This window comes from Rhododendron vialii, chromosome 3a (assembly GCF_030253575.1).
Source record: "Rhododendron vialii isolate Sample 1 chromosome 3a, ASM3025357v1".
NCBI classification, from domain to species: domain Eukaryota; kingdom Viridiplantae; phylum Streptophyta; class Magnoliopsida; order Ericales; family Ericaceae; genus Rhododendron; species Rhododendron vialii.
Genome location: NC_080559.1, coordinates 28,777,676 through 28,800,533, shown reverse-complemented (window position 1 = coordinate 28,800,533; position 22,858 = coordinate 28,777,676). Strand labels below are relative to the sequence as shown.

Genomic DNA, 22,858 nt, shown 5'->3' with positions numbered 1-22,858 from the left:
ACAATTCTTGAGAGTGATTATTAACTTGTTTGAAACTGATAGGTCTCAAAGTCAACCACCTCCTCTTATATACGTTTTCTATGCTTGCTCTGTTTACCATGCATGACTATTCACTAGACCACCAACTACATGACTACCGGGTAGCAAAAATAGGTCTATTTATTATTTCTTTCAAAATGCACAATTGCTACAACAGTGCAAAGGATCCACCATTGGGTTCTTGTTAGCGGTCCAAAGAAGATGAGGCAAGACGTTGCAGCAATCTGCTCATCCCACGAGTCAGATAACCTTCATTTCAAATCAATCAGCTTTAGCTGGTGAGAAGGGGGGAAAGCTTTTTCAATGTGTTCTTCCACAGATGCTCCAAAATCTACCAAAAGAGATGTTATCAATGTTTTGTAGTCATAACAAACAAGTTTAAGAATACATTATATTCCACATAACATGAGAAAAATGAATGAAAAAGAGAGCGTCGCAGACCAAATTGCAACAGCTCATCGAGACAAGCCACTGTCTACACATGACAGCCAAAACAAGTGAAGGGATATATTGAAAACCATATACCAAAAGCTTTCACCAATCCAAATTATCCATCGAAAAAATTGCTATCTACATAAACTAGCAATAACCAAACCAATAATGCCTTCTCTACATCACCAATTAGTGACTTGCATATACCAAGGGGAACAAACTCGGCTGTAGATTCTCTCCACCCATAGATGCCAAGTGGGAGCAGGCATACATGCATGTAATAGCATTCTTTCTTTCTCTCTTCGCATGTTTGTGTGCGCTTGCGTGCATGAGAGAGAGAGAGAGAGAGCTGTGTAAAAGAACAAGGACAATAATCTCAGAAACGGTACCTTTCTTATCCTCCTCGTGATTTGTCTGTTGTAGCTAGAGAAAGCATCAGCAAAGCAAACTTCCAGAAAGAGGCCCTGAGCAAAAATAAAACAAAATAAAATAAAATAAACCACAGTTAGCATGATTCAAAAATGCCAAACCTAAGGATGAAGTCTGGGAGCAATATTGCTTGGAGTTCCTCAAGTCTGTTTCAGCAACTTGTGTTAAAGCACTTCGAAGCAAATGAGTGACCATTGCACCATAAGTTATCCCTTCCCAAATCACGAAAGAAACAATATGAATGCTTACAGAACTGAAAGCTTCTGCAAATCTATTAACTTTCAGTCATGCTGATGCCATGCCTCATTGGTATAACCATACCAATAAAGGTAGAAACATCAGCGGTAAAAAGATAAAATTATCAAAGCACAAAGCTGATTTTAGTGCTTGTACTGCCTTCGCAATAATGCAAAACGAAAGAAAAAAAAATAGCATACAAAAACAGCTGCAACTGCGCAGAAGCTACATACAAGAAGTATTTAACAACCGAGAGCATTTATAGTGCCTTTTGTGACCTCATTACAGCAACAATGGCAGAGTTCGCCAAAGGCAAAATCCCACAAGTCCAGGGCACGGGTAAAAAAAGACCGAGAAAGAGAGTGACCACATTACAGCAACAATGGCAGAGTTTGCCAAAGGAAAAATCCCACAAGTCCAGGGTACAGGTAAAAAAAAAGATCGAGAAAGAGGAGCTACAATAAAACCATTAGAATCCCTCAACGAAAATAGAATGGTTAACAATAACTTCCAGAAGCACTAAGCACTGCCAGCTAGAATGAGGCAGCTCAACAATTCAAAAAATATATATATCTACCAAAAGGAGAAAAAGAATCTGATCAGGTGTAAGATATCCTATCTACTGCAAAAACCGCACAAAAAGGAAAAGCCTATGATTGCAAAGGCCGCATCGGTCATCCTCTACTGGGTGATACATCACCATTAGAATCACACAAAATTCTAGACAACTTGGGGCCAGAAGCATACATCCTTTCACTGCTAAATCTGAAAGGACTTTGCCCTTCCGTGGTGCTCCTTTGTATATCCCTTCTGTCAGTACCGTTAATGCAGCTTTCTTCATTGAGACTATTACGCAACATAGAACAACCTTTTTCATCGATGCGGAACCGCCTTGTCACACCACTGGTGTTACAGCGCCTCAGACCATGATTCTTCTCAATGTTATCATATTTGTCGTGATATTTTGTCCTCTCCCTGTTATCTCCATTATACTTATGTTCCCTATCACCCCCATCAGAATAATCAGCAAACCTTCCAGGCCGTATCAAGGGTCTAAAACACTCATCTGACTTTGTTCTTCCACGACACCCCCCAAAATTGAACTTTTGTCTTGCACCAATCAATCTTCCTGGTGATTTTCTCTCCACAAAACTATTGGACTCGCAATTTTCATCATCGATCCATCTGGGATGACGCTGTGACGAGAAGTGAGTTCTTGATGGGCATATGGGACCATCTTCATCATATGTTGCATGATTGGACTTCGGAAAGGGCATCCTTCCTCTCCCCATCCTGGCATCAGACCTGAATTCTGGAGATCTACTCAGGCGTCTTACTCCCATGTTCCTTCCCCTCTGCACACGAAATGTAAGTGATCTGCTTCTCGATCGCGATCGAGAATTCTGTTGGGGTCCGGAAAAACTAGCTCCTCTACCACGGATGGGAGAAAAGCTGTGTTCCCTCCTAGAAATATAATGCGGCGGACGGACAGAAAACGATGCAGGGTTGTTAGACATAGGTCCATCGTACTCCTCCCTCGGGACTCTACTAAACCCCTGCCCATATATTCTGCCCCTGCCTCTACTCCTAATGTGGTCAATGTTCTCTCTTGACACTACCGTTCTCCTAGATGCACCATAACCATCATCACTGTCAGCTGGTGATCTCTGTCTAATTGGGGGTCTATGCTCATCCTTCGAGGAATAGTTCGTATATCGTCTCCGATCACGAAAGGTCAATCCGTCAATCTTTGCCCCAGAATTAGCAATACTTCTTGGCCTGGTGTACCGAGTACCTTGTGAGTAGCCAGTTTGATAATAGTTTCTTGAATCCCCTTGGTTTCGACGCTGTAGTGATCTATCCCTTTCCAAGTACTTTTCAGAATTGAACATCCTTCCAGGTTGAAAACAGGTGTCATTCCTGGATATAAAAAAAGAAACTAATAAGTGATCAAGCTGTTTTGAGGAAAAAGGGCAACAGACAAGAATTCTAAAAGTACAATGTTATTATTACCTTCCCCGCTGCATAGAAACATTATCACTTCTATGAAAGGCATCGGAACAAGATGTTCCTTCAAAATTCGATGAAAAAATGGCCCTGCTTGCCCTTGAGCCAACCTCTCCAGCAGAAGAACCTATAACATCATGTCCTTCCATCAATTCAGCAGCAAATTTTTTTTGTGCGCCAATGTTATTTGCTTCACCAGTCCTTTCAGTATAACATTCAAAACCTTCAGGAAAATGATTCTGCCCAGCACGCGTCATCAAACAAGACGAATGGCTTGATTCCTTAAGAGGATTAGCTCTTCCAGACTGCAATTCTTTATCTGGAAAACCTCCATTGTCGCCATTTACGTAACTGTGAGAACCAACTTCTGACGAACATTGATTAGCAGCATTAAATTCATCTCTGTCTCTGCAATCAGAATCATAGTCCACACATTCAGTTTCACCGTCACCGTCATTCTCCTCACAGGAATATACGACTGACTCCCGCAGTTCTCCATCCTCGAATGGAGACTCGTAACCCCCCTCAATCTGGTTCATCTTCTCAGCACAGACAGTAGGACCATTTCTTCTGTTAGATACATCTAAGCCCTTCCCATCATCAATAGCATCTGCTAAATCAACCTTTCCAAAACATTCATAATACTTGGGCGTGAGTTCCTTCATCTCCCAATGGAATGAAGAATCCATAGGAATAGCATCTGCAGTAGGAACTTCTTTGTCTTGTTTCCTCTCCACATCAATGGCAACAATAGGTTGCCCTTCTCTAAAAGTGGTGCCTAATCCAGAAGAATTGTCATGAACAGGTGAAGCGTTGGAAAGACCTGATTTCCCGGATTTACTTGCATACCCCACATCTGACATTTGACGGGTGGCTGAACTAACCAACTCTGTTGGAGAGGTTCTATTACCAGGTAAATCAACTGCTTTTGTAGAAACTTCTTGGGCTTGAATGCTGTCACTCGCACAAACAACCTTACCCGATATTGCCATATCAAGGTGAATACCTGGATCAACATTCTCTATGAATACCTTTTGGCCAAGTAGGATGGCAGAAGTTCTGCTAGAAGCTTCCGTGTTCGATATGATTACACTGGTAGGAGATGAATTTATCTTTTCCTCTGAAAGACGCCTGTTTGAGATGGGCTCAGATCCAGGGAAAAGACAAGTATCAAGGGATTTATCCTCGCTGAAAAACTGAGTAGACACCTCAGTTCTGGCAGCAGAATAATTTAACTGTTCCGGAGCGTGCACATGTTCCCTATAACTGACACAACCTTCCAATTTCTCTGGCTTTTCACCATGCACAATAACATCAGGGGCATCATCAGAACCATTTCTTTGAGAACCAGTGTTTAGATCATCGGGGGGTAGCTCCCACGCCTCCATCACAGTATTCAGATCCCAGTGTAGCCTGACTTCTTTCTTAGAAGATGAACTCTTTCTGGCGCTATCTCCCTTATCCAGTAAATTCTGCGACAAAACCACAGAATTGTCCTGAACTACCAAATCATCAATACTCTCTTCCTTTTCAGACTCTTTCAGAAACAGATTTCCTGATTCCGAGGATGTAGTAGTTTTCTCTAAACGTGTAGCAGATATCGAAGAGACAATTTGACCTGATGTCAAGAAATCATCTACTGTTGGACCATTCTTATCTTCCTGAGCATCATCACTAGTGCTGCTATTGCATGCGGCAGCAGCAAGAAGTGCAATACCTGAGAAGTCTTCCGTGTAACCACGTTTTCCATTACATACCTTGGAACGCTTTCGATTATTCACAAAATCATTCTTCATGCTCAACTGCACTGCCATAGGGAAACAACTATCATCTGAACACCACCATGGACTTGAAATACCTTTATTCTCTGTTTTCTGATCAAAATCATCAGGTTGTGGAGAAGAGGAAGGCTGAGATGATAGAGACTCTTCACGATGTGGTGAGGGGGTTCGAGGTGGTGTTGTAGGAGACTGGTGCGGTGGTCTCCTTTTCTTAATTGGAACATGCTCTATTTTCTCAGCAAAACGTCGCCCAAGAACAGCAACACCAAGCTGTCAAACAGAAAACTCTGTTAACACGGAAAAGTTCAGCATACTTCAAATAAAAACTGGGCAAAGTAGGAGAATATACCTTCTCTGACTCAGCAACCGATGGCTTCTCCCTTTTACTGCTCTTATCAACCTGTTGCACGCCCACATTCAACGTCCTGGTAGGCTTCCTTGAACGCCTAGATGAACTTCTAAAGCCTTTTTTCACTGTCTTCCAAGTCAGCTGAGGATTCATATAATCACTAAGCTCTAGATTGGAGGTGCCCAGCATGTTTACAAAGGAATGTCCGATTCCTTCAATAGATGGTCTTCCACAAGTCTTGCAAGTTAAGTCCACAGGAGAAACTAATCCGGCACAAGTACAGAAGGGTGTCTGCAAATAAAGAAATATATGCGCCATCAATAAAACATAACCAACAGGCTATTTATTTGCTTAACTAGACAACAATGTGGATGATATCACTACTTTATAACTCCACCCATCTAGAATGCAGCTCGCCGACACTCTCCTTGAATATGTTCAATGGATAATACATGTCATAAAACTTTTAGTCCCTCTTAAGATCACTATCTACGTGAGTGCTTGCGATTCGTTTCTTGTACAATTACTAACAGCCTTAATGAAAACATGTCCAACATATTTTCAATTTATTATACTTCAACATTAATACAGATTACAGATTATGAAAAGCATTCTATCATTATAACTCACATAATTGACATTTTATATCTGCTTTGCAAATCAAAAATCCACCAAATTGTCAATACATAAATGTTGCATACACTTGTTCCATCATGTTTTAATCAGGCACATAATGTACCCGCAACACAAAAACCCATAAACGAACCCATCAACTAAGGAAGTGCTAACCTAGTAGACCGATTGGCAAAAAATGACTGGTAAAGGAAGAAATAAGAACACAAAACAGGAAGGCTAATATTTGACTACACTTGTAAAATTAATGCTATAGTTAATTACCAAAAGTTAATTGAGGATGCACTCGATTTTGAGTTCGTGTTCAAAATTGCGCATTGTACAAGCAAGCATGAGTTTGTCCAACATGCTTTTAAATATTAAAATATTTTTTCGCAGGAAACATCACCACTCCTATCAATAATCAATCCTCCACTAAAAACCCAGAACATGGATATCACTGGTTTTGAATTCTTGATCATAGAATGGAAAATAAGAGCACAGACCAACATATAGAGATTAGAGGAGGAGCCCAACCCTGCTGGCCAATATAGCTTCAAGAAAAACCATTATTAGAGGAGGAGCCCAACCCCCCAACCTTTATGTAGCCATCTCAACAATTAACTGACAAGGACAACAATTTCAACCAGAAGAATAAAGCTTTCTTTTTGGTAGATAACCACCTAGCAGACTTTCTTGAATGAAACTTCTTCTCGCTGAGAACACCAAAGGCAACAAGTTCCCTTTGAATTATTCCCAAGACAAATAACAAGCCCAGGGATGGCCACTTTGTTGAAAGCAAGCATAAAATGTTAGAACTTCGCTAGGGCTGAGATCCAGTTAAGACATGTAAAAATCAGACATCACATCCAGCAAAAAGAAACCAGGTTTTGTGATTATTCACCAACACTTCCTGTATTCAAAGTTGATTCAGGAATAGCTTCTACTATATTTCAATGCAGCCTATGCCAATCGGAGCGTCAGAGGAATATTTCCAGCGAAACACATCCGCTGCCTATCCATCCGAATGTCTTACGAGTTGGGGTCCATTGCCCGGGCAGCAAACTCCATAAAGAAACCAGGTTTTGTGAAATCTTCCAAGATGTTAATAATGATGGGTAAAAGAACTAGTGTTTTTTCATTTATAGCCCTGCCCAAATCGCTATATTTGCTATGGGCGCTTGGTTTCATATCGTCCTGTCTCTATGTGAAACTCGAATATTCGACAGCAATATCTCCAGATGCTCCCAGGTCGTAGATTCTAGCGACGACACCCACCGTAGAACCCTAAAAGCAGCCATGATTCATACACAACTGGTGACGCTGTTCGTGAGCCTCTATTCTCAGCTCTTTCGAAGAAAACCCTAACTACGTCGTCCGAGATCCTAGATCTGGCATCCAATGAGGCTTAACCAATTAAAAAACGAGCATAAATCAATCAATCATTAGGGTTTTAAGTACCTGTTCTCTCTTCTTCTTTAAAACCTCGCCGCGTACCGATGATTTTGGCTAGGAACTTCCACAACGATTAAACAACAGACGGATAAGATCAACCTCCTCCAACTCCTCCTGATAACGAAAAAAACTCAAGATCTGATCCTTCTCCCTTTCTTCTTCTTCTTCTTCTTCTTCTTCTTCTTCTTCTTCGATTTGAATCCTTGAATACGAGATTTATTGTCACCGGTGAACGGAGATCGTCGACCAAACGCCGAGTGACGAATCAAAATTAGTTTACGGCCGACGATTATCTTCTTGTGCTGAGGCGGCCTTTACCAGATCCAATCTGGGAAGCCCATAGGAAGGAAGGAAGGAAGGAAGGAAGAGATATTGATGATGGATGATGATGATGGGCAATTGAATGAATCCAGACGCCTTTACGCCACATAATTTTATAGGCCATTTTGTACCTAAACTACCCTCCGGGATTTGCGTTATGTACCGGAATGGCCCTGTTGAGTGATGCCCTGGTAAGGTTTGAAGAGTCAAAGTCAAAGACGGAGACTAAACGGCCACGATGACGGCGACTTTTGGTACTCAATGATGATGACTTTAGCGGCCGATTTGTTAGCGGCGGAACTTGGGCTGGGCTAACCCGATAGCAGCCCGAGGCAATTTAGGACTTGGTTAGAGCATCTCCAATAGTCTTACTATAATTCTAGGCAAATTGCTTAGAAAAAGAGGAATTTTTTTCCTTTGGCTAGGCATCAAATAAGAGCACTACCCAACAGCCTAAGCAATTTACACGGCAAAACACTTATTTCGCCGGAATCCAAACTGAATTTTGCCGGAGTGCCGGAGTCCCAAATTTTGCCGACAAGCCTTCACCATTTTCAAGCCTCAATTTTGCACTGAACTCCCTCTTTTCCTCCATTGAAACCCATAATCACAAAATCCTGATCGTGCTGTTGAAAGAAAAAAATTTAAGCCGTTCAAAAAAAAAGCAAAACCCAGATCGTAGAAGAGAGAGAAGGGGGGGAAATCTGACTCCGGTGTACCTCGAAGGCAAGGTTCGACTCACCGGAGTACCTCAAACAAGATCTGTTTTGTGGGATGGAGTCCGGTTGACCGGTCTTTGATCCGTAGACAAGAAAACAGTGTCAACGACAAGAAGGCCAACGACCATTCATCTACTGCATCACATACTCCTATTTTGCTTTCCGACACCGGATCAGGTGAAAGCAAGGAGAGAGACGAAGCGAAGGCTAGAACCTCGCTGCCTGTGACGAGGTGTTGTGGCGATGGGAGAAAATAGCGAGGGGCAGGCGAGGCTGTTGGCAACCGATTTTAGGCGCATCACCTCGCCACTCTGACCTCGCCGAAGGAGAGGCGAGGCTGTTGGAGATGCCCTTACAGCATCTCTCATCCATATCTATTTCTCTAAAATAGAAAATTTACGTGACATATTGAAGAAATATTTTGTAATTTATCCACCACTTTCTTCAATTTTTTGCGTTTTTTGGAAAATCTTAAAGAAACCTATTGTTCTTTTTAGAGATTTTTGGTCTCTAAAAAGATGTGTGGCTTTCATATTTGGAGACTACACCCCATTTTGGAGACCAAAACTTCTAAAAAGGATGATGATTTCCTCAAAAATTCTCTCGTAAAGTACATAAAATGAAGGGGAAAAAAAGAAGTATAAATTACAAAATCTTCTCTCAATATGTTACATTGATTCTCTAGTTTAAAAAAACAGAAATGGATTGAAGATGCTCTTAGTGGAAAGTGGAACACTGGTTTTGGCTCGGGTGAAGAAGTTTTTTTCTTTTTTGTCAGACGAGAGGGTGTTAATACATTTTAGCAATTAAAATACAAAATCATTGGGCAAACCGGCAAATAATTCCATATAGAAATAAACATACCATTATCAGAAAGTTTATGGAAAGAAACACATCCAATAAAAGCGTTGTCACTTGTCGCGATGAGAGCCCTCGTTCCTGAAAGGCCATTTGCCCTAATATATACAGTATAGAGGGTAGGGGGTCTAGGCCGTACGGGTGGGGGTCTAAACTGGTAGTTGATTATTGAATCTAGATCCAACTTGGAGAATAGTGTAATATTTCAAAAAACAAAAAACAAAAAATTCATAGGTCGGAAGAGCATATATTGATTCCACGTGCAATACACACCATGTATTGTGGAGTATGCATGCTTAATTTCTATCATCAGACCAAACCATAATTATTTATCCGATTTGAAAGTAACTCTTTAACTAATTTCTAGTACTATATTTTATTTTCCTGGTCTTCTTACTGAAGTATATTTATGGTGGCTGATAATGCCACAAGTTTTTTTACTGCCACGACAAAAATAATTTTATGACAATTGTAGCCTTGAGCTGTACCATTGTCTCTTCCTTTAAACTAGTTTAAAGTTTGAACTCTTCTTTTTACTTTCTCACCCAACTGAGAGGTGATATCCTCTCTCTCTCTCTCGCGATGGAATGGATAGTCTCCTGGTACGCAATGGAAGGTGAGATTACATGCATTCTTTTCTAGTTTACTCCCCCATCCATTCTTTAATTTGGACCCAATATCTTCGTAGGAGAGTAAATAGTGACCCAGCGATCTTCGAATCATCCAATGCCTTCGAATCAATGTCTTCTTTGAATCCGGTAATAAACGAAGTGAATTAGTAAAGATAAGGACTGATTGGAAAAGATAGATCAAACATGGAGTCCGGAAAATAGGAATAAGAAAATTTTCATCAAAAATGCATCCAGCTGTGTTTTCATGGAGGGACGAAAAGATATGGCTGGAAGAAGAATGTACAGGTGTGGGTGAAAGAGAAGAAAATGGAGATGCTTTGAGTGGCGGAAGGGGAGATTGATTTGGTGGTAGGTGTCATTTGGGTAATGACTGTTGGTGATCGAGATAAAAAAAAATAGAGATGCAGAGAAGAGAGACAGGAGAAGTAGGTTTGCATGACTAATTGTGGGTGATCGAAATCAGATAGAGATTGAAGAGAAGGGAAGAGAGATAGAGAGAGAGAGAAAAAAAAAAGAAGAGGAGAAAAGTGGGTTTTGCCTATCCGCCCAGAAGGAAGGGTATAATTGAAAGACCAAATTTCATGTCGTGGTATTGAAAAATTCCATCGTGGCATTAACCTTGCCCATATTTATTAGAGAAATTCTATGTGTATCGATCAAAAGTGTAGGGAAACCGTACCGACATATATTCACGAAAAATAGGGTGTCTAGATCAAGCACCCTATACACATCGGATGCCATTGATTCTCGCGCCGAGCCCCTCGGTTTTTTTTAAAAAAAATTTTGAACGGCTCGGATCGGCCGTCCGGTGGCCAGAGACGGCCGCGCGCAACGGTCGGTATACCGTCGGTATGTAAATATCGGTGCAAATAGCACCTCTCTATTTATTATGGGTAATAGCGAGTAGATAATTTTGATATATTGTTTTAACGGTTTATCTCTTTAAAATATATTATCCCGTTCTATTTTCAAAAAGAATTTGTGTCAAATCATGCAAAGAGGAATTATTGTTAAAAATAATACTCCAATAATATTAAGATACTACAAGTTGTTGTTGATTCGTGCCGTGGCTTTCGGATTTGCGCTTTGTCATGTTTATCGGTGGTCCTACTATCACGTTGCTTCAATTCCACGGAGGGAACCCCACCACCACCCAATTCCTGCACTCCACTGTAAAAGATCAGCAAAGCTTTTTGTTTCGGAAATGTCCCAAAAGTATTTTGAACGGTCCAGATGTAAACGTACCGAATGAATTTAAAAAAAAAAAAAAGGAAAATGAAAAAGATGTTTCGATCCAGGCCGTTAATTCCAAGATAAACGACCGGATTGGCCGCTCAACACCCGCTTGGTAGGGGTGCCACTCGGCAGGGGTCCCCGGGTCTTAAAAACAAGACCCAAAAGAAGATATTTGTTTCCCATAGGTCAAGCTAGCCCTCCCAAAAGTGCAAATAACACAGGGATCCGTTGCCATTATCGGCGACGAATCCAGAAGTAGTATAGCACGGAGAGGTAATTTTAAATAACTAGGGATAGCATCGACAATTAAGAAAAGACCAAGGAGTCACGTGCCTAGTGCCTACCATGGCCGCAATGTAAATCCGCCTCTAGACACAATACACAACTTAACTGGGGTAAAAGGCCACGGTCTCGTCTCCACTCAGGCCTCAATGTAAATCTGTCCCGAGAGACACTGCACAGGTTAAGTAATTAAGTGTAGTAGTGCAAATTTTTTTTTGAACACGGTGCTGTAGTGCAATTTGAAATTCAAAACATGCGGAAAGCCAATAAAATTAATGTTCCACTAAGGCCCCTTAAAAAATAAGTACTTATTTGCAATTTTGAAACTTAAAAATAATGAACTTATTGAAATCTAAATATATGCTATATAGATCTTGTTTGATAGATCTCGATAAGATCTTTTGAACGATGCAAAAAACAAAAAAAAAATATATATATATATATATATATATATATATTTTTGTGAGCCCATTATGTTTAAGCTTGAAAATAAGTATTTATTTTTTAAGTACTTAATCGAGTTAGCAGAATGGGCACACAAAAAAGTGAAAAAAAAAATAGATGTCAATCAGCTCATGTCTTGTTGTTTCGATGCAATTTGTCAAAAAAGTGCGGCTTCCTCCCTCCTAAGAACTCGCGGTTTCCGACCTCCAAAGAGAATTGGAAAGCCCTCCTTTTCCCACATTTGCAACATATGTGAACTTGCATCCCAAAATCTCTCCTCCATTGATGCCAAGTTGTTGCAGCTGAACAATCAACAATCCGGAATTTCAAGTGAACAAACATGGTACTTTTTTTATTGAAACCAAAAATAAAAAAATAGGTTTTTGTTTATATACAAATTGAACATCAAGAATTAGGGGAGAATAGCTCTATACCATCCCTCTAAATTTTCATGTGTCTAGAAAAAGTTCAAGAGAATGAATTCTTTACACTACCGGTGTAAACATTTGTTTCCTCCAAATCAATTACATTGCGCCACATTGCAAAACAATAATCTCAATAAATAAAACATGACGACGTGACGCAATATAATTGATTTGAATGAAACAAATATTTACACCGACGATGTAAAGAATTTAATCTCAATATGAGAATAAATTTGACTCACATCCAAATTTGGAAAATATCCAAATATGACTCACATCTGTAGCTTATTCCTGGGATTCAAAAACCAGGGATTTCCCCCGGCATCATAGCCAACTCATTCTTACTGAATATCTACTCCTCAGAGAGAGTAGCATTGACCACTCTAACTCAACGAAGCGGCCTTCAAGATCACTGTATCGAGATGCCACCAGGATGCCCTAAGCTAAGCTTGTCCGAGGATGACTTCTGTGGCATCTTCGGGCTTCATTGATTGGTTGGATGGATTTGGGCATCTTCACAATCCTCACCCGTGAAGTTACATAGAATTATCTTCCTATCCCTGTACATCAATACACAGTCCCAAATACGATTGTGTTTAGAGTCGTACGATACATGTGAATCCATCAATTTGTATCAAACGACTTTGGGTACGCTTATTACAATGGCTATAATGTACGTAAATCATAAGTTTAAGATTTAAATAAATAATACACCATGGTATATTTTTTTCTTGTAGATGATGGTGTAGTTTCAACGGCTCTACTGCTTTGTCTAGGTTCAATACCCTTTAAATACCTCCAAATGCATTCAGCCACCTACATACCACATGTAGGGGCCAATGTAGTAGGGTTCGAAGGTTCAAGCGAATTCCTTAGGTTCAAAAATGCATTTAAATTTTGAGTTTTCTTTGTTATTGTTTTTACTGTAGCATTTTTACCATCATGAAAATAAGATATTTTTTGTTTGTTCATTTCGAGGTCTCAAAAACTCTGGACAAGGTCTCCAATAATTTTTTTTATCTACCTCTCTCTATTCATTTATCTCAAAAACATTCATCAAAATCCAAACCCAACAGGATATAACCAAGCCTGTCAAATTAGTTGTCTCATTTCTCTCCCCAGTGATGACCTGAGTTCGAGTCCCACGAGAATCAGATTTGAGGTTCAGGGTTATGAATAACCTCTGAACCTCCTATTGACTAGCAACCTAACACCCCGCTAATCCCACAATGCATAAATAGGAAACCACATGACAATGGGTTTTAGAATCACTTGATGGAAACATGGGGAACCCAAGACCACCCACTTGTCTGTTGATTTTTTATCCCTTTCTCTAGCCGTGACTTTCGGGTTTGGATTTTTTCCGTTTTGGTCCTACCAAGTTGCATTGATTCCACGGGAGGTACCCACCACCCAATGTGGCAAGGCCACCATACGTTTGTCCCTTTCTTTGTTTTTGACTTTTCCTTCTTAGGAGTATTTCGTTTTTGATGTTATTGCATTGCAACCATATGAAAAATCCTTTTCAGCCCGGGATTAGCCGGTTGGTTGGTGGATTTGGTTTCTACGTAATTGATCGGGTTCAATTTTTAGGGTCAGGCCTCAAGAAAGTAATTTCTTAAAAATTTCCTAGTCTTATCGTGGACGACATGCTCTTGACCAGATCGACAAAAGGATCAGTTGAGGTGTACGTAAGCAGACACAGACATCCTCGATGGTCGAAAAAGAAGAAGAAAGAAAACTCCTTTTCAACTACACCCGTATGGCAATTTAAACCAAACAGTCCAAGTGAAATGTGCAAAATTTGGTTCAGATTTTCAGTAATGCTACACACACAGATTTTATACACAGATTTGTTGTGGGGCCCACTACAGGTCCCACACAAATAATCCGAGCCGTTCATTAAATGTAAAATATTTTTTCAAGGGCCTCGGCGAAAAATTAGCTCAATCTGATACCTATAAGTGCTTGATTTAATCATCTAACTTTTCATTATCCTGAAATTCGAATGAAAAGTTAAATGATTGAATTGAGCATCTGTAAGTATCGGATTGAGCTGATTTTTCGCGGAGACCCTTGAAAAAATGTTTTACATTTAATGAACGGCTCGGATTATTTGTGTGGGACCCGTAGTGGGCCCCACAACAAATCTGTGTATAAAATCTGTGCATAAATGCTGTGTGTGTAGCATTACTGTCAGATTTTTCATGGAAAATTTAAATAATCATCCTCTTTATCCATGCCATGTAAGAATTCATCCCGCCCACTTTACATGCTTATGATTTCATCCTCTCAATGCGTGAATTACCCTTGTTACCCTTTTACTATAATATCTATATATAGATATATATACACTTATTGTTTCCTAAATTAAGGGGATTGAGATGAATATCAATCTCTGCAATTAAATGAGATATCATAGGAGGATTTCAATATTTCAAATTTTCAAATATTCTAATTATTTTAAACGATGTCTAAGCCGATTTCATGGTAAATAAACCATCTACATTTATCGTGAAATATTTAGAACATAGACAAACGATTAATTAATCATAAAATAGTTTCATGGTAAGCGGTCCAAATAATTAACCATGAAATGATAGAAATATAGACAAACATATTTCATGGTAAATAACATAAATAATTTATCATAAACTAATATGAAAAAACATGAATACAAATCTATACGTGATTTTATTCATGAATACACCAAGTTTTACTCATGAAAAAACATGAATAAATTAATTGAAAAAACATGAATACAGATTTGTACGTCGTCACCATCGTCATCCACCTTCTGCAACGTCGACCACCAGCAAATGTATTCTATCCACCGGCGACTCTCGATAGACCTCAAAATCCTTAGATCTGGTACTTAGTGGCTATTTTGACCCCCGACGCCCTCCAAAACACCTTACCCAGTCGCTAAACCCTCTCGAAATCCTATTTTCGTTTTTGCCACCGCTCGCCTGAGACCATTTCGGAAATGGAAATGGAATTCCCGAAGACCATTTAATCGCCGCTCGCCCGAAGACCATTTCGGAAATGGAAATGGAATGCCCGAAGTCCATTTCGCCACTCGCCAGTTCTCAAAATCTCGTTCCGTGTTTTTTCCATTTGGTTTGATTCATAAATTAATGGAAACGGAAATGGCAAGGGGGGTTGGGGTTTTAATTGATTTTGGTGCCGAGATTTATGGGTTTTGATAATTGATTGTGGTAAGATTTTTTAGATTTGGGACTTCAGAACTTATCTTTCCATCCCAAAATTCATTACTATATAATACAATACTATATATAATACTAGTATGTAGAAGGGCAATATTGGGTTTAATTTAAAGCGAGGATGAAAATATAAGTGTTCAAAATGACGATGATGAAAACATAAGTCGGGTATGAATTGCGGATGGATCTTTAAGTAACCCATTTTTCATTCACAGTATAACAAGGAAAATAAATGATAAGTGGTGGGAAAAAAAGGTGCATGCCCCAAGTTTATTCCCTCTTTTCCCTTCAAGGAGGAAAAATAGCATTTTAGTTTTAGAAAATCTGTTTTCCCAAATTTGTCTTGGTCAATACATCAAATAATACACAGCCTAGTACAACTGCAAATTCTAATATTCAAATTAGGAGGAATCCCAAAAAAAAAAAAAAACGAATTGCACGTATTAGGTGGAAGAAAATGATGTAAGCTCACGCCGGGTGATTCGTTACAATTTTGGCAAAAATCGCGACCTCCTCTCTTGGATTTCCAGTCATGAAGCATGGTTTTCTCCTTGCCTTCAGGCTGTTCAAAAGGGTTAACACCTAATGGTCGCCTCTTCTTCCACCCTTGACTCAAAGGTGTCACTACACAACCAAATAAAATGGAGAAACGGTATGTACAAATACGCTAACCAAAAGATGGGAAACAAGTATATGTGTGGTGAAAAATAAGAGGTAAAATTAAAAACGATTACCTAGCTAACCAGGAACCCCTTGCCCATTTCCCCTGACTAATTGCCGCTTTTAACTTGTCATTCGAGTTCACGTCCATAATATATATTCCTGCAAAGAAATATCGCGTGTGTTAGTAATGAGGGAATACACAGCCAAACAACGTATCAAAAGGCAACAAACAAAGAATTCATCACTCAGATTAACATCCTTACCTCAGATGTTCAAAATCAAATCAACAATTTAGAGATGTTATGAGAGGGTTCATGCGCATTGCTCCCATAAGTGAATCAGGAATCCTATCACAAAGATAAGGAATTGTATTCTGTTAGAGATGTCTTGAGCTTACCTATTGAATTTTCCTCTAATATCTAAACCTCTATACTAGGTCATAGCTAACTACAGCTTGCGTTATTGTTGTGTTACGAATGTGGATGCCATATGTCACTGGCAACCACCATGGAAGACAACTTACTCAACCACCTTAATGCCCCTGCTTAGCTTGTGTTATTGTTCACCACACCTAAAAGCATTGTTATTAGTAGGAGAAATGGATCCTCTTCGGTCCATTTGCTGTAATTAACGGTTTGAATTTGCTTATCAACTCTTATTGGTAAGAATTGACGTGCAAATCCGAACCATTGAAATATGCTATTGAATGGTCCAGATGTGAACTGTCTCCTCCAATTCAAAACATGAACCAGATAGAATCCAGACCCTTATTAGCATTACTCTCTTTTTTTTTCTTTTTTTTTTGTGTGTGGGGGGTATCGGTATTACTACTAACAACCCTTTTGGTCTTGAAATCCCGTTGGGCCGACATGTGATCTGAGATGGGCTTTTCCCTCGGCCTATAGGATCGATGGGCTTTTTGCTTGCCCCATTTGAATGATTAATGGCCTACTCGATTTATTTGGTTCATAAGGCCTGCATTTCCATTCTAGTTCATTCATACAAATAAAGACAACAAAATAGAGCAGATATTAATAAGAAAAATGTGAAAATCACTACCCTTTATGTCACAACCCAAATCTAGTGGTTTGAATATCGTGACCGGCCAGTGAGTCTGTCTCACCAAAGGCCTCTATCTCCATAATTTAAAAAAAAAAAAAAATAGAAATACACAAACTAAACAATTGCGGAAGCCATTTCAAATGATAGAACCACTAACTCTTTATTCATTATGCTAACGATGACGTAAGTCACATTATTACTTCTTTTTTCTTATTCATTACATGTCCATATCATAAGCTTAATAACACTGTTACTCGGCCCGCCCTTCTATTCTTGATTACCTGAAAAGGAAAGATTTCAACAACATAAGTCACTGCTTGTGTGAGTTTATGAATTATCAGAGTTACATGACCTACCATGGAATCTTTAAAATTCTTTTCATGATCAAATAAACGCAAGAAACATAACTTCAGTTTTTCAAGGCTCGAACTGTAATCCAAAATCATAACTTCAGTTTTTCATGGCTTAAACTGTAACCAATATCATAAACAAAATCATATATACGATATACCATCCAACGATTACCGCCAGTACTGAGGGAGCGACCCCCAACGCGTATATAGTGAATTGATCAATTCAATTGGACACCCGGCTGTGCCCCCTTTCTTTCCGCCCTTATAACACCATTCCGACTAGAATCTTTACCGTCCCCTAGATTCCAGGGACATCGTTCGGATGTATCGATAATACTTTTTCATAAACTGTTCAAAACATCATAACTCCATGGTATATTTGCTACAAAATAATTCAAATGTTAAATAAACATAATTTTGTAAGTTAAAAATATAATTTTACGAAAATTCATGTAACGGGGATAATTCATAACTCACCTTTCGTTCTATCCAACTTGCCTTATGATCACCTACTTCGAATGACTCGTACCTAATTCTTTTTTTCTTCTTTCCTCCTACTCCTCCTCCTCTCTCTCTCTCTCTCTCTCTCTCTCTCTCTCTTCTATTTACTTGGTGGTGTGCGTGGTGTGTGGAGGGGAGGGAAGGAGACTTGCCTATTTATAGTAGTGAAAGAAGAATCTAGATCATATCAAATCAAATCTAGATCATAATCTTCTAATATCTAATAATATCTAACAAAATCTTTATAATATCCAACAAAATCTATATAATATCTAATAAAATCCAATATCAAATCTTAGCGAATCCATATCAAATCTTAAGAATATCTAGAATGATCTTCCAAAATCTAGGTATATCTAAAGTAGTCTAATAAAATCCAACATAATCTTATCATATCTTGCAATATCTAATAAAATCCAATCAAATCTTATCATATCTAATAAAATCCTAATCAAATCTTATCATATCTAGCAAGATTTAGTGTATCTAAAAGGATCTTGCTTAATCTCTAAGTTTATCCTACAAAATCTAGGGATATTCTAATAGGATTTGATCCGATTCGCTCTATATGAGATGTCGCCTATTTCCAGATTAATTGTTTCGGTTCGCGGGGACAATGTTAACAGGGTTAGGGCAATAACGTTTTATAAATTGACACATATGCAGAAAAATAAGTCACAAACAATTTGCTCTCTAAATCCTAACGGTAAGCAGCCCGTTAAATGATTAATCCCCTTACTCTTTCTTTATTCTTTTTCGTTCTAAGAAGTCGGGGTGTTACACTTTATGATATGCGAAAAAGAAAGAAAAATGAACGAAGAACGTAACTTGTTTCATACTTAACTTAAATGCTAATGACAATGCCCTTACACATAAAATGGTTCACAACTTTGGCACCTTGGCCTGGGGCATTCCAGCAAATTACGGCTGAATGTAGGCTGTAGCTATTGAACTCCAACGGACCGGCCTCTGTGTCACAAAAGTGAGTTCAAGAATGCAAATGGTTGAGGAGCATGACGTTTCCCTTTTTCCTTGCTCGCGTTTCATCTCAGTTAACTTCATTCTAAGAGTCAATTACCTTGTTAAGCTCTTCGCAATCCTTATGAGCTCTTTGAACAGTTGAGAATTTCATGCGAACAAACATGGTACCACTTCTTGTAACAAGCCATTAGAACTTAGAAGACACTAATTTTCTGAAGTATATCATAAACTTGCAGAATTGAAGCTAGAATCAGGACAAATGTCAATTAATTGAATGAAACCAAAGGGTCCAAAGAATGAAACTCTAACTCTAGATACACTACACTACAGTCAATCAATTGACTGATGAACAAGCAAGGAATACTCCATCGATAATCTGTATTGCATAACCAACCCTGCAAAATACTGATAATACGCATCTAGTACTCATATATAGGATTAAAAGGATCATAGCTTTGGCAATTTTGAAGTCTCCATCAACATGAATTCTGGGTAGTTGCGCCACTGCATAAAAGGCTTGGGTGATTTCAGATTTTGACAAGGAGTTTGTTCACTAGGCATCTCAGTCTTGTTCCATTGAGATCGATCTTCAAACAGGAGTTCAGGCATCTCTTCCATCTCCAAGTACCTTTTTGGAGAACTCTCAGGCTAAAACAACAAATATTGGGATAAAAGAATCAAAACATTAAAGAAAAGGAAAATACGCAAACATTACATTTACAGAAAGGCGATGAGTCTGCATTCCTCACCTTCAATTTCCTTGAAAGTGGAGACATCAGTGGAGAAGCTATCTGCGTGGAATTATCTAAACCCAAAAACCAAAAAAAGCAATGTCAGGATAAGTGGTTTCTCAAAAGCAAATGATAAACAAAAAAAGAAAAGAAAAAAGAGATGAGTCCAACAAGACTCCTAAGTACTGTTAGCTAGTCCAATTGTCTCCAGAAAATAATGCATGTCCACGGCCTTCCTTTGTGCTTTAATGCATTCCGGATGATTATGCAGAACTGTTCCTCCACAAAATGCAGAAGAATTTGTTCCTCTAAAACAGCACTCAACTTCTTATCATGGTTCTCTTTTGATGCCTGATGCATATGTGGCTTGGCAGAGTTTGTGAGGTCACTAAGTGCTTTCCTGCCACCAGAAACTTGCACTTTCTCTAGGGCTTTAGAAACATTGGTCCTTCCTCCAAAAGATTTCAATTTAGAGGGATCAATATCTTCACCAAGAGATATTGCATTCCTTGAGCTGTGCTTCTTCGATGGCTGAAATGTGGAAGGCCTCCCTGAATTTGATATATCATTGAGTGCTTTCCTTCCACCGAGCCCCCCTCCTTGCTTCCGTGCCTTGGAAACGTTGGACTTTACTCCAAGAGGAGCCACTACAACGCATAGCAAAGTTAAACTATACACGAGATACCAGAACACGTAGGCCTATAGAAAAACACGGGGGAAAAGAATTCTCCAGTACAGTCAAAGTGAACATTTAAATTCTGGTCTCGAATCAAGCCTCCTTGTCTTGCCATCATTGCTTTTTGCGGGTAAATACCAGTTTATTGCTCTGCAATTAACAGGGTTCTGAGTCACACATAAGCACTCTACAAATAAACCGAAGAGCAAACCTTTTTATAGCTGCTATTACTTCGACATAAACTAATAAAGATCAAACAAAATCTGATCCCAAAGGAACGGGTTAATCTGTGATCCATATCAGTTAAATTTAAACTCTTTACAGCTACAATTACTTCTTGCACTAAACAATGAAAACCATACATAATGTGATCAGTATATTTCTTATTGTGTTTTGACCACCAAAGAGGGTAGAAAACATGAGGAGAAAACCTGAATAATTGCAGATACTTAACGGGGGCTATAAGATTCCACACTTGCTCGCTTTTCGTTAACTAACTGGCACGATTTGCAAGCAACAACCGACTAAAGTGTCAAAAGCAATCCAAGATTGTGTGCATTTAGCAATCGAATATTGAACAGTTCTCGCAAATGGTAATAGGATCGAATTCAACCACATCACTCAACCATATGCAAAAAGGTCGAAGGTATATGGTCCGAAGAAAGAGGCTGTACAAACCTGAACCCAGTATCTCAAATCACATAAATTCCTCAATTGCCACTTCTCCATGGCACCCTTGGGCTTTTCAATTTTCATAGGACATATAGTCACCTATTAGATGTGTTTTAAGAACATACTCTTAACGCTTCAATTCTCCACAACTTCTAAAACTTCAATGATTCATTTCAAGTGTCTATAATATCCAGGAGGCCAGGATTCCCAAATGGAATTGATTAAATTGAAATCCCAACACAAAATATCCCCTTGTCCCATTTGGTTGCAACGCACACTCATTGATTCTGAGAAAAGAAAAACAATATTTTTCGGGCAATGTTCACAATTAGGGCTCCCAAAGAAGAAAAACACCCAAATGATCAGTCTTGGAAACTAGGGAACAAAGCTAGGTTTTCAATAAGTGAAACAGAAAAGCTACGTGCACAGCAGCTTGTACACAGCAGTTGTGCACAGATCCCATTTTCTCCCGGTTCGGGTCGCACCTAAATTCTGAAGTGATTTTGGGTGTTTTGTTAACGCCTCTAACGATATCGAACGAAGCTCATTTTTTACAGAGACCTTAAACGACATATTTAGAACAACATGAGCGGCTCCGATCATCTTTGTGCGACCCGAGCCGGGAGAAAATGGGATCTGTGCACAGCTGCTGTGTACAAGCTGCTGTGCACGTAGCACAGCTCTAAGTGAAAAATCAACACTAAGACCTGTTGGAATAATATTAGGAATACCAACAAGTTTTCCAAGTTTTATTATTATATTTCCTGTTTAGGCAGATTGTTATTTAAGTTTCCTAATTAGTCTAGGTTTACTTGTTATGCGTATTTCCTTTATTGGTTAGTTTCTTAATCACCAAGTCCTGCATGTTAGAGTTATAGTTTGTACACAATCAATAATCGGGGCGGTTCCGGAGACACTTAAAAAAACTCTTAAAAAAACCCTCCAAATCTTAATCTCATAGTTTCCGATCAAATTTTGATGATCCGAGCCGCTCAATGTGTTCAGAACGTGATTTTAAGGATACTCGCGAGAAACTGGCAAAAAAACTAACCGGGAAGGGTTTGATTTGAGCAGTTTTTTATTGGACCGTTCAATAAAGTTCAATAAAAAACTGTTCGGATGAAGCCCTTCCCGGTCTTTTTTTTTGCTGATTTCTCGCGGGCACCCTTAAAATCACATTCTGATCACATTGAGCGGCTCGGATCATCAAAATTTGATCGGGAACTATGAAGTGTTTTTTTAAGTGTCCTCGGAACCGCTCCGATCAATAATACATCATTTCTCTTTTCTTCACATGGTATCAGAGCTACAAGATCTAGACCTTGTGCAATTTTTGTTCTCGGCAGGCGGCCTAAATTTCGTCGCCGTCCGCTGGGCACTCGTAGTAATATGTAACCAGCTCGTGCACTCAGATTTCACCTCAAATCTCTACTGTTATGGCTTCTCTCGCTCATGACTATTTTTGGCTCTCCTGACCGTTTCTCTCTTTTGACCGTTTCTCTCTTCTGGCTTCTCTTCTCTTGGCTTGGCTTGGCTGTCCTTGGTTCTCGTGGCTTTTTCAAACTCAAGTTGGTGGACCTACTTGAGTTTGAGGGGATGTTAGAATAATATTAGCAATATTATGTTACCAAGTTTTCTAGGTTTTATTATTATGTTTCCTATTTACACAAATTGTTATTTATGTTTCCTAATTAGTCTAGGTTTCCTTGTTGTGCGTATTTCCTTTATTGGTTAGTT

At 39.1% G+C, this 22,858-nt stretch overlaps 1 protein-coding gene and 1 long non-coding RNA gene across 4 annotated transcripts; both read right to left on the bottom strand.

Annotated features, from left to right (window-relative positions):
- Positions 1–1,593: 1,593 nt before the first annotated feature.
- LOC131319644 (uncharacterized) lies at positions 1,594–7,778 on the bottom strand. 3 transcript variants are annotated; one of them, XM_058350004.1, is made up of 5 exons: positions 7,348–7,778; positions 6,570–7,277; positions 5,275–5,565; positions 3,151–5,195; positions 1,594–3,057 (listed from the first exon to the last, which is right to left on the bottom strand). In XM_058350004.1, exons 3-5 carry the CDS (start codon positions 5,461–5,463, stop codon positions 1,812–1,814), a joined length of 3,480 nt encoding a protein of 1,159 aa, XP_058205987.1. In that variant the 5' UTR covers positions 5,464–5,565; positions 6,570–7,277; positions 7,348–7,778; the 3' UTR covers positions 1,594–1,811. The 3 variants fall into 3 exon arrangements, with proteins under 3 accessions (XP_058205987.1, XP_058205986.1, XP_058205985.1); XM_058350003.1 differs by having other exon boundaries at positions 6,172–7,778; XM_058350002.1 differs by lacking the exon at positions 6,570–7,277.
- Positions 7,779–15,845: 8,067 nt separating this feature from the next.
- LOC131319643 (uncharacterized) lies at positions 15,846–21,524 on the bottom strand. Its single transcript, XR_009198010.1, has 5 exons — positions 20,510–21,524; positions 19,960–20,420; positions 19,792–19,847; positions 18,932–19,690; positions 15,846–16,304 (listed from the first exon to the last, which is right to left on the bottom strand). It is a non-coding gene; the product is annotated as an uncharacterized LOC131319643 (long non-coding RNA).
- Positions 21,525–22,858: the final 1,334 nt, after the last annotated feature.